We start from the raw sequence: 11,222 nt of genomic DNA, 5'->3' as shown, positions 1-11,222 counted from the left end.
AACGCAAGTGAATGGTGGCCAGAACTTGAGGTCCAAAAAGCTCAGAAAGGCAACAAAAAATATAATCCATGACTCCGGTGGTTAAATCTATATCTTAGGATGCGATATGATATGAAACAAATCAATATTTAAGTCATTTATATATATATATATAAAAATTAGGGCTGTCAATCGATTACAATTTGTAATCGAATTAATTACATGGTGTCCCAATTAATCGCATATACAAATCTTTGCTGTGAAAGCACCTCATATAACAATTATTCAATACATAATGATGAAATAATTATACATAGTTATCTTTAAATATTAAAATAATATATATATATATATATATATATATATATATATATATATATATATATATATATATAACAACAAATATTCAGATCATTAAAATGCATTACATTCTTGTAGCAGAAGAGTTAATCATTGCTAAGACAATACAAAAAGCGGCTTTAGAATACAATGTCTTGTTTAATACCATATAATTGATCATAAGTCAATCACTGGTATACAGTTCACAGCAATCCATTTCACTAGTGAATTTGTCAGTCAGTTGGAGATTTATTATTAGGGCTTGTTTAAGGACCCGTCAATGTCAGACATGCTTGTGAAGCATCTCGTGTGTGTTGCATCATAAACAAAAAATGTTTAGGTCACTGTGTCAAGTTAAATATAGTTTAATATTTAGAACACATCTTGAGATCCATTAGTTCGAAGTTGTGCTCCATCAAGCGTTTTGAACGCAAGAACGTAACGCATGTTTGTGTTTTTCTGCCTGTTGAAGGGTTGTTTTGTTCACTGTATAAACTGCGCGTTGCTCATACAGCTGAAGTTTCACTTACTGCCCTCTGGAGTAAATAGGTGGTACTACAAGCTTGAATTTCTCAGGTCTCTTTTACCTGTAAGAAGGGAACATTTATACACCTTCCATTTTGGGGTGTTCCAATTTCTCCCATTTATTTTATTAGTGGTGGTGGTGTAGTGGTCTAAACCACATAACTGGTAAACTGGTAATCAGAGGATCACTGGTTCGATCCCCACAGCCACCACCATTGTGTCCTTGAGCAAGGCACTTAACTCCAGGTTGCTCTGGGTGGATTGTCCCTGTAATAAGTGCACTGTAAGTCGCTTTGGATAAAAGCATCTGCCAAATGCATAAATGTAAATGTAATACAAGTGGTCTGTCTCAGCAAAAAAATCTCTGTTTAAGACCCATCATAAGCAACTGACCAATTAAAGAGGATTTCCAGACATTTAGAACTTTTAATGGCAGTCTTCTACTACTAAAGACTACTACACTTCAGATAGAGGGGCCTACGATAAAATATTATGAAATATATAAAATATTCGATTAAAAAGTCACTTACAGCAGCATTTTTGATGGCACATTTAAAACATGTTGGGCATTTAGGTCACTTAGGGTGGCATTTTTGCCCTGAGTCCTGCTCTTTAATTTTCTGAACAGATTGAACAAAATGTTGATTTATTCTTACAGTTCCTCTGGAGACAAAAGAGGAACTGATTAAACTTAATTTACTTTTACAGCGCCTCTAGTGGACAAAAGAGGAACTGATTAAACGTAATTTACTATTACAGCGCCTCTAGTGGACAAAAGCTCAACTGATTATACTTCTTTTACTATTACAAGGCCTCCAGTGGACAAATGGTTAACTTACCAAGTGCCTCACATATTATTACACAACACTTATAACAAAAGGCTGGTTTCTTCCCCAGCAAGATTCCTCATTTTGGCCAACCCTGTTTTGCAATCATGCAGGAGTGCTTTTGGAATTTTTTTCTTTCAAATAACCTTTTGTTTGGCAGCCAGCTCTGCTTGATGTCACCATTTAATGATGATCAACTGTGCCAGAGTCTTTATTCTTTTATCACCAACTGAATGTTAACCATCTGCTTGTCACGTTCAAACATGAAAAGTATGTTCAGGCTGTCTGGATAGTACTGACTTTAAGAGAAGATACCGAAAAACATAGTGTTACATTATAGGGTGGATCTCAAAAGCTATTGTTTGATCCTAAAAAAAAACAAAAAACACCCTCATCTAATCCTTTCAAGAAGTTAACAAAAGAGACGCTCAACAAAAACACTTGTTTGTTTTACTTAACAAAAAAGGCAGGATTTTAATGATAGAATCTATGGAAGACTGCGTTACAAAATATATATTTTAAATTCACAAAAACCTATTTGTATTGAACACTTTTATATTTCAGCCACCAGATTTCTAGTGCACTGCCGCGATCATTCATAAAGATCGTCTGTCTTCATTGTGCACTTTTCTTTGCCATCCACAGAATAATATCTCTGTCTGATAATCCGACAGTCCTTGATTTTCATAACTAGCTTCTTCTATTCAGGTCACAGCATAAGAGAAGCCTTTAAGAAGTGATGGACACCATGCTATTGGGGCTGAGGATCTCAATCCAATAACCATCAGGATCCTGAATATAGGCCAGGCCCTTCATTTTACCTGCAGGACAGACATAGGGACAGAGATTAAGGTCTGAAATAAATTGAAGACTGCATTAAACACTGTATAACAGCAATGTGATAACAACAAATTATTAATTGACATCAGGGCATAACTACAGGAAGAGCAGGGTGGGCAGCTGCCCTAAGGCAGAGGTGGGAAGAGTAGCCAAAAACTGTAATCAAGTAAAAGTACAATTACTCAATTAGAAGTAAAAGTAGTGATGTTAATAATTACATGAGGAGTAAAAAAAGTATCCAAAAGTAGCAAGTAACTAGTTACTTTCATATGTAACAAAATTGACGTTTAATCTCCAATATTCCATTACATAATACACATTTAACATGTGTGACAGAATAATAATAATGATTATTATTATTATTATTATTATTGGAAATTATTGGAAATGCTCCACTAATGCTCCATCATGGGAAAAACACCTGTTAACGGACCTTAATTCAATAATTCACCACATGTTAAGCAGTGTTAAACACTACTGGCATAAAGGAAAGATGGAATTTCTGATATAACCAGAAAGAATGTGATAAAAATCTAGCAGCACTTAGTAATGTTGGACCTCCAGCGCAAAGGTTACTATCCCTTTCGGTTTTCACAGTCCCTATTATTGAGTTAAGCTTGTGGTAAAGCTGGACTTAACTACATGCTTGCGTCTCGTCTCTTTATTCTTACGTCAACTGACATATAGTGAAAATGAATGATGGGACGGCGAAGTGATATTAAAAAGCATACTGAAATAACTTTACAGTGGATAGGTAGTTAGGCACTAATTTAGCCATGGAGCGAATATGGAGCAGGGTTTCTCTAACCCAGGAGCGCGGGAGTGGGAAATGGACAACCCCGAGAGGAGCTGGAGCGTAGTGATTAAAGAATGCTTTGAGCACGGAGGGGAAATTGTTGCCGATCCACTCCATTCACATACTCTGCTATCCGGGCAGTTAAAGAGATGTCAGAATATTATCCTCAGTCACTATTTACTCACTGCATGTTTTTCCCTCCATATTTTAAAAGGCAATGGTGACTAAGACTGTCAGTCTAATATCTTTTGTGTTCCACAAAATACAGCAAGTCACACAGATTTGGAACAATGGGGTGGGGAAATGATGGCAGAACATTCATTTATGGCTGAGCAATCACTTTAAGGATGCCGCTCGTCAGATTTGGGCGAATCTGTCAATTAGAAGAGAAGTTTGGAAACCAGTTTCTAGTAACTATTACGGTGAAAAACAAACAATATTCCACAGGCCCAGTCATACATAAGTAAGGCTGAGTAAAACGAAACAAGATCATGCTTTACCAAAGGTTACCTACCAGCGTTTTAAAGTCCTGGATGGATCCTTAGTTCAGTGTTGTTACAGTATTTTTAATGTAGAAAGAGTCTAGCTCATTAGTTCAGAACAGTATGAGTAAACTGCACCTTATCTCTGTATGTTAAGGCGTGTTAGGCTTATTTATGTGCCGTATCTGTCAAACGCAAAGTTGCATAGCAAAAGACATTTACACTTAACTGATTTTGACTTTAGATAATGATACATTTCAGCATTGATATAAAAATGTATATTTATAAACTGAGGTCATAAGAGCCCATAGTTACAGAATCACCCTGAAAATGACCATCACAACAACACAGACAAGCTCAAGTTATCACAATCGCCAAAACTCACTGCAATGAGTTTTCTTAAGTTGGAGCTGCAATTCTAATCTTGAAATATCCGCTTGTCTTGGTGTAAAATGAAGGCATTGTGTGATGAAAGAAAGTGTTTGTTAGGAGCGGTTGCTGCTGCTGGAGTCATGAACTGGACTCGAGTGGCAACGTGCCACTGTAAAGTTCCATTGCCGTAAAAGTCCCATTCAAAAATCTCCATATATTACGCATTTATAAAAACTTATTAAAACCAGTAATGTAATGAGAGGAAAGTGGCCCATTGTAACAAAGTAAATAAATCTTCATTAGAAGTTTACTTGAGTATGAGTAAAAAGGGGGGGGGCCCAACAGCTTCTTTGCACTGGGGCCCATAAGCTCCAAGTTATGCCACTGACTGTCATACAGTAACCATACAAATACAAATAAACCAAATTAGTATGTTCAGTCTGTCTGACATGTAATAATAATGAAGAGAGCCATGTAATAATACAAATAAATTACCATCATCAGGTTTCTTTACAAACGACACTCCTTGCTCTTCAAATATCTTGCAGGCAGCATGGACATCTGGCACAGCGATTCCAATATGGCCTAAAATTACATGTCATTAATCTTCTCAATTTTCTTTATTTAGATTAATAGTGCCATCTCCCTTTCAAAGGAAATACTATGACAGAGAGGAATGGTATCCTGTAGTCTCGTCCTGTATTTACCAAAGCCTCGTGGGTCTGAGTTGCCATTGTGGTAAGACATGCTCTCATTCGTCTTTGAGCCCCAGTTACTGTTGAAGTGAGAAAACACAAATGAGAGATCCACAAAAGGAGATGAAAGTCTGAATGTTATGGACCAAAAGCCTCAGTCACCATTCACTTTCATTCATTATACAATTTGACAGAAAACGAAATCATATGAAGCTGCATTTATCAATAAACTAGTTGATGTCCATCCCAACATGATCATTGGAGTCGCTCATGCATCAACTTACTGGGTGAGCTCTATAGTGGCTCGACGGGAGAATGTCCAAGCGGTCCTCTCTTTTACATCTACAGGGATCTCTTTCTCATCCTCAAAACCCAGGAAATACAAGGTGAATCGCATGGCGGGAAAATCAAACTTCTGCAACAGCCTACAATGAAAAATATACAAACCAAACATACTTCATAGTAAAGATCAGGAAACTGAAGTACTTGACTGACAGGGACATTCACATTCCCTGGTCTTAAAGGGATACAGTAGTTCATCCAAAAATGAAAATTATCTCATCATTTACTCACCTTCATGCCCTCCCAGAGAATATTTCAGCTCTGTAGGTCCATACAATGCAAGTGAATTAGGGTCAGACCTTTGAAGCTAAAAAAACTACTAAAAGGTAGCATAAAAGTAATCCATAAGACTCAAGTGGTTCAGTTCATGTCTTCAAAAGCGATATGATAGGTGTGAGTGAGAAACAGATCAATATTTAAGTCCTCTTTTGACTATAAATGTCAATTTTCACTTTTACTTCCACATTCTTATTTTGTTTTTGGCAATTTGCATTCTTTGTGCATATCGCCACCTACTGCGCTGGGAGGAGAATTTATAGAAAACAACGGACATAATGATCTTTTCTCAACCACACCATCATATCGCTTCTAAAAACATGGATTTAACCACTGGAGTCATATGGATTACTTTTATGCTGCATTTATGTGCTTTTTGGAGCTCAATATTTGGACCACAATTCGCTTGCTTTGTATGGGCCTACAGAGCTGAAATCTTCTTCTAAGAAATCTTCATTTGTTTTCATTTTTGGGAGAACTTTTCCCTTATTACACAATTTCACAATATCTATTCTAGTGGTCGACTGATTATTGCCTGAGCAATATATCGGACTATATTAGGAATTTTTTATTTATCGACATTGGCCGATGAAGTTTCGCATTTGGCCAATTCGTTTCTCAAGCCACGAGGGTGCAGAGAATCACCTGCTTGCATGTTAAGCAGATGTCTTAGAGACATGTAAACGACTAATAATAACAGTTTGTTTTATTGTTTCATGCCAATGTGCCATAGTGTGGCATACAATAACATCCCACTTAAACTGTCACGCATGTCAGAGCCGTGACAGACACGCCGTGCTCCTGTGTCTGCCCCCTCCCTCCCTCCCTCTCTCCCTCTCTCCCTCTCTCCCTCTCTCTCTCTCTCCCCCTTTTTACTGTCTTATCTAATGATATAAAGGCAAATAAAGAAAAAACTTCTATCATACACTGTCTGAAAATATGCAGATATCTCGTATAAACAGATCTAATTCACAAACAAAACTGGAGCAAATCTAGCATTTCCTCAAGCAGAGCACTCGTATATCTTCCTCTGAAGTGTGTATTCTATCAGCCTGGATCACAACTCTGTTCATCTGACTCACGACTCAAGCAATCCGCACTTGCACGAGAGCGCAACTTCAAAGACCTTTTATTATTATCATTTTAACGAAGTTAAAGTTTGGTTTGCATTTTGAGTAAATACAGTGCTAAATAAAAATGTATTATTAATTTTATGCACATGTTATTTACTATATTTACCCTTTTTATATATCGGCATTATTTTGTCCAACGTGCACTCTGGAAATCAGCATTGGCCATTAGAAAACCCGTATAATTTGACCACTAATCTATTCTATTTATTATGCAACTGAAACTGAACTACAATAACATTTTGGTCTAAAAATATCTTTGTTACACATTTTGATATTTACACAGTCAAAAATGATAAATAAATAAACCTATTACTTAAATAATGTGAAATGCTCGTTTGTCGACAATCTATGAAACTATGAAAACTCACGTCATTCCCAGGATGCGTGTATAAAAGTCCAGGGATTTCAAGGGATCCTTTACCCGCAACATTGTCTGCTGCATCATGAAGTCCTACAGCAGTGGGAAGAACATGCAATTTAAAAGAGATGAGAAATAAGATTATACATATAATTGTATAGATTATCAGGTACTTGAATAACAACTACCTGTCTACACTTCCCATAAACTCTTATTGATGAAGGGCTTAATGATACAAGGTCTTAGCGAATGTATCAAACAGGAAATAAGGCATCTTTCCCAAAAGTTTGGTCTAATGATGTGCGGAGGAAAAAGGTTTCCATATAGGACCTCTACGAAAGTTTCTAAAATACAGTTAAAAACACAATACGTGCAGGTATCAGGTTCATACATTGCTACTGGTGAAATTTGTTTCGGTGCACTGCTCTGGGACACTGGGGTCAACATTTCCACTCTGTCAAATGTCATTATAGTGACGTCACTCAATCTTTACATATATCAATTCAAAAGCAGTACATGCAGAATAATATCTCAATATGACTCAGCAAAACCGCTTTAATTTACATACAATCTTCAACTTACGAACAAATAGTTAGGGAAATCACTATTACATAAAATCTATTTACGAGAACTTATTGCTTGTTTCTTATTCATTATAGTGAGTTATAAAGGAGAAAGCGGAAATGACGGACGGTTTGATTTACTGGCCTCTCTACCCTGTCCTGCAGTATTGGACTCAAATGCGGTGTCTTACTTTAGTGATGGGGTCTCCCTCTTTACATGCAGAGGCAGCTGCTTCGTTAGTCAGCCCTTGGTCTGTCATTTCAGGTGTGTTTCGGCCAGGTGATCGCAGGTACAGCAGACAGCTGACTATCTGGCGGAAATACACAGCGAAGGGGACGTGGCGTGGCCATGGGCTGCATCAGGTGCGTGACGTAAAGTGGGAGGGGCCATAAAAGAACAGATATGGTGCAGTTCCACTTTATTTCCTGTAGAGGCCGCCAAAGCGGCTCTAAAGTGTTTTTTTCCATAAATTTCACTGCAAATTCTGGATACTTCTACTCAAAGGAGTGCTTAATTGCTAATTGGTATTATATATTCTCTTTGGGAAGCGTCTTAGGAGCACCTAATTTTTCTTTTAGAACTGTAATTATCTGGTACGTTGTGCTATTAGATTGAATTTTAAGGTGTAAACGATTGAGAAAACTGTAATAAAAAGGAAACATCAAATCAAGCTCTTTATTGTCATGCAGGTATTCAGTATACAAATAGAAGACAAGCTGGATTTATTCAATTGAGTAAAAATTAATACAACACAAATTCATGTGTCTTAAAGTTTGCAAGTGGTATTATTTTATCTCTAAGTGTTTGGTTCAGTGTCGGCAATTACCTTTGATATTAAAAGGTGCACTCAGTAACTTTTTGTCTTTGTGTCATTTGGACTTACACTGACACCTAGCGGCTTGGATGCAGTATTATTTAAAATCAATAGTTATAGTTTCAGATGCCATTGTAGAAATGTAGTATTCACAGTCATACATGAACATAGTGAATGAAAGTGTCAAATAACAGGACGGTTACTGATATTAAGCGAGTAGTATTTGATTGGTCATGTGATTATAACATGGCAGTCCCATGTGCAGACCCTCTCCATGAAAAAAATTACAGCCTTTATAATGCCCTAATATCAAAGCTCTTAGTAGAAAAGTGGAATTTCTTGATAAAAAAATGTATTATGATCCGACGTGAATTTTCTTGATTAAAAAAAAATATGATTGTGCCTGCCTAACATGTGAATGTAAAATGGCTAGAAATAGCATTTTAGCTTAGCGTTAAGATGACAATTTACACAATCACCCCTGGTGTTTGCTAGCACGCCTAGTTGCTAGGAAGGGTAGAATCACATGGGGTAACCTCCTTGCGATCGCTACAATGTGGTTTGTTCTCTGTGGGGTGCCTGGTTGAGCGTTGATGCTGCGGTGGAAGGCATGAGGCCTCCACATGCGCTATGTCTCTGTGGAAACGTGCTCAAGCCACGTGATAAGATCAGAATCATATCAGAATCAGCTTTATTGTCAGATATGTGTACACATACGAGGAATTTGACTCAGGATTGTACATTGCTCACGATGTGCTTACTCATACAAAAAAACACAATAATAAAATAAAATCAGACACAGGCTACAGTGTAGACAACCCAAATATACACACTATGAATGAAAACAATATAGACATATTGACAAGTATTGCAGTGATCAGAGTGCAAAGGACGCAGGAGTAAAGTTATTATTATCATACATTATGCATACATCTACACAGTGTGATGAAGCATAGTGCAAAGGATGCTGGAATAACGAGATGCGCAGGTTGACGGTCTCAGACGCGGAGGCTGCTGGGATTCGTCCTCCGCCACCCGAATTGAGATGAATCACTATGTGACCACGAGGACTTAAAAATAAAAAAAAAAACACACACATTGGGAATTGGGCATTCCAAATTGGGAGGAAAAAGTGGAGAGAAAAAAAATCTAATTAAAAAAATGACAATTTACACAAGGTTTATTTCTATTTCTTCTGCTCCAAACGTCTCTGTCTGCACGTATGAATGTAACACATCATAAAAAAGCGTTTCACCGCTGTTCAAATGCACTTTGGATCACATCATTTATATGTATACAAATATTCCATTGGAAAGGACTAAATATTAAATGAAACAAATGACAATAAAATGCAAGTAATCTCTTCAGTAATCAAAATACTTTTTGAATGTAACCGTATTCTAATTACCAATTATTTAAATCGTAACTGTAGTGGAATGCAGTTCATTTAAATGCGTATTCCCGTTACATGTATTTCGTTACTCCCCAACCCTCTTCATAAGTCTAAATTGAATATCAAGAACTATATCGGATGTTACAAATAAACAAATTATTTACACTGACCCTGGGTAGTTTATTTTTCTTTCAGACTTAAAGAATGCAGTGTATAATTATTAACCTAACAATAAATATCAGGTCAATTTTTGTCTGAGTGCAGTTTATTATGCATTAACAGTGAGTATTTATAAGGAAATGTTTTTCCACACTCTGAACAGGAGAAAGGTTTCTCTCCAGTGTGAATCCGTATGTGTTTCTGCAGTGTAGTAAAGCGTGCAAAGCTGTGTCCACACAGCGTGCACTTAAACTGTTTCTCTTCAGAGTGACAATCATGTTGGTGGCGGCTGAGATTTTGCAGACTGAGGAACGTCTTCTCACAGAGCGAGCAGGAAAACGGTCTCTCGCCATTGTGTTTCCTTATATGACTTTCGAGTAAAGTGGAGCAATAAAATTTCATCCCACACTGATCACAAACAAAGCGCTTCACAATCAGACGTTTCTCACCCATGTGGATTTTGAAGTGTAATTTAAGCCAGTCTGAACGTTGGAACGCTTTCCCACACAGTTCACAGCTGTACGGAGTCTCTCCTGTGTGTATTCGCATGTGACGAACCAGGTTTGAACTGTAGCGGTACTCCTTGCCACAGAGTTTACAGCTGAACGTTTTATCAGGTGTATTACATCTTTTCGAGGGGGCAGAGACAGATGGTTCTGTGTTTGTATCAGTATCTGAAGGACTTTCATCAGTCATCTGAATACGTTTCTTTGTATAATTCAGTCTATGGCAAAAATACCCAACTGATCCCCCCACTTGGCTCAGCACCAGAATCTCTACATCCTCCTTTGTGGGACCTTTGTCATTTGTGGTGGACTCTGACCCCTGATCACCCACAATATGTGAATGTTCACAATCTGGCACCTCATTTTCAGTCACAGGCTTCATTTCGATGCTTTCAGGATTTCAAGTCAATAGCTAGAGAAACAGTTATCAAACAGATGTAAACAGTAATGAACTAAAGCCACAGGACACTTTTTTATTGCTTTACAAGAAAAGCAAGGAATATCCAAACTTTAAAAGTATTTGTCTCACCACAGATTATTTACATATACTGTTAATGAGCTAAACGTTTCCCTTGCCATTTTTCATGTATATATTTTAACCCAAAACATATTCATGATCATTTCCATGTTATTTCTCAACTTTTAATTCACTTGCTCGGAGTTGGGAAAAAGTTACAAAGTCGATCAGAACAAATGTGGTGAACGAATTAATGTTAAAGCACTTACTCAGTCAAAAAGGACAACTATAAACAGTAAGATTACCTTATTTAAAGGGCATTTCCACGTTCCGTTTTTCGTGATTCCTTCTGCTATATTTCACAG

The 11,222-nt window shown here is 37.2% G+C and overlaps 2 protein-coding genes across 2 annotated transcripts; both read right to left on the bottom strand.

Annotated features, from left to right (window-relative positions):
* Nucleotides 1-2,082: 2,082 nt before the first annotated feature.
* On the bottom strand, nt 2,083-7,875 carry LOC127661163 (lactoylglutathione lyase-like). Its single transcript, XM_052151758.1, has 6 exons — nt 7,719-7,875; nt 6,975-7,057; nt 5,140-5,280; nt 4,868-4,935; nt 4,656-4,745; nt 2,083-2,491 (listed from the first exon to the last, which is right to left on the bottom strand). Exons 1-6 carry the CDS (start codon nt 7,785-7,787, stop codon nt 2,400-2,402), a joined length of 543 nt encoding a protein of 180 aa, XP_052007718.1. The 5' UTR covers nt 7,788-7,875; the 3' UTR covers nt 2,083-2,399.
* Nucleotides 7,876-9,028: 1,153 nt separating this feature from the next.
* Nucleotides 9,029-11,222, bottom strand: LOC127661159 (gastrula zinc finger protein XlCGF49.1-like). Its single transcript, XM_052151751.1, has 2 exons — nt 11,163-11,222; nt 9,029-10,812 (listed from the first exon to the last, which is right to left on the bottom strand). The coding sequence occupies exon 2, from the start codon at nt 10,780-10,782 to the stop codon at nt 9,979-9,981; it is 804 nt and encodes a 267-aa protein (XP_052007711.1). The 5' UTR covers nt 10,783-10,812; nt 11,163-11,222; the 3' UTR covers nt 9,029-9,978.

The sequence above is a fragment of the Xyrauchen texanus genome, chromosome 20, assembly GCF_025860055.1.
Source record: "Xyrauchen texanus isolate HMW12.3.18 chromosome 20, RBS_HiC_50CHRs, whole genome shotgun sequence".
Taxonomy (NCBI): domain Eukaryota; kingdom Metazoa; phylum Chordata; class Actinopteri; order Cypriniformes; family Catostomidae; genus Xyrauchen; species Xyrauchen texanus.
Note: the sequence above shows the minus strand (reverse complement) of the source record. Positions and strands in the feature narration are given on the sequence as shown.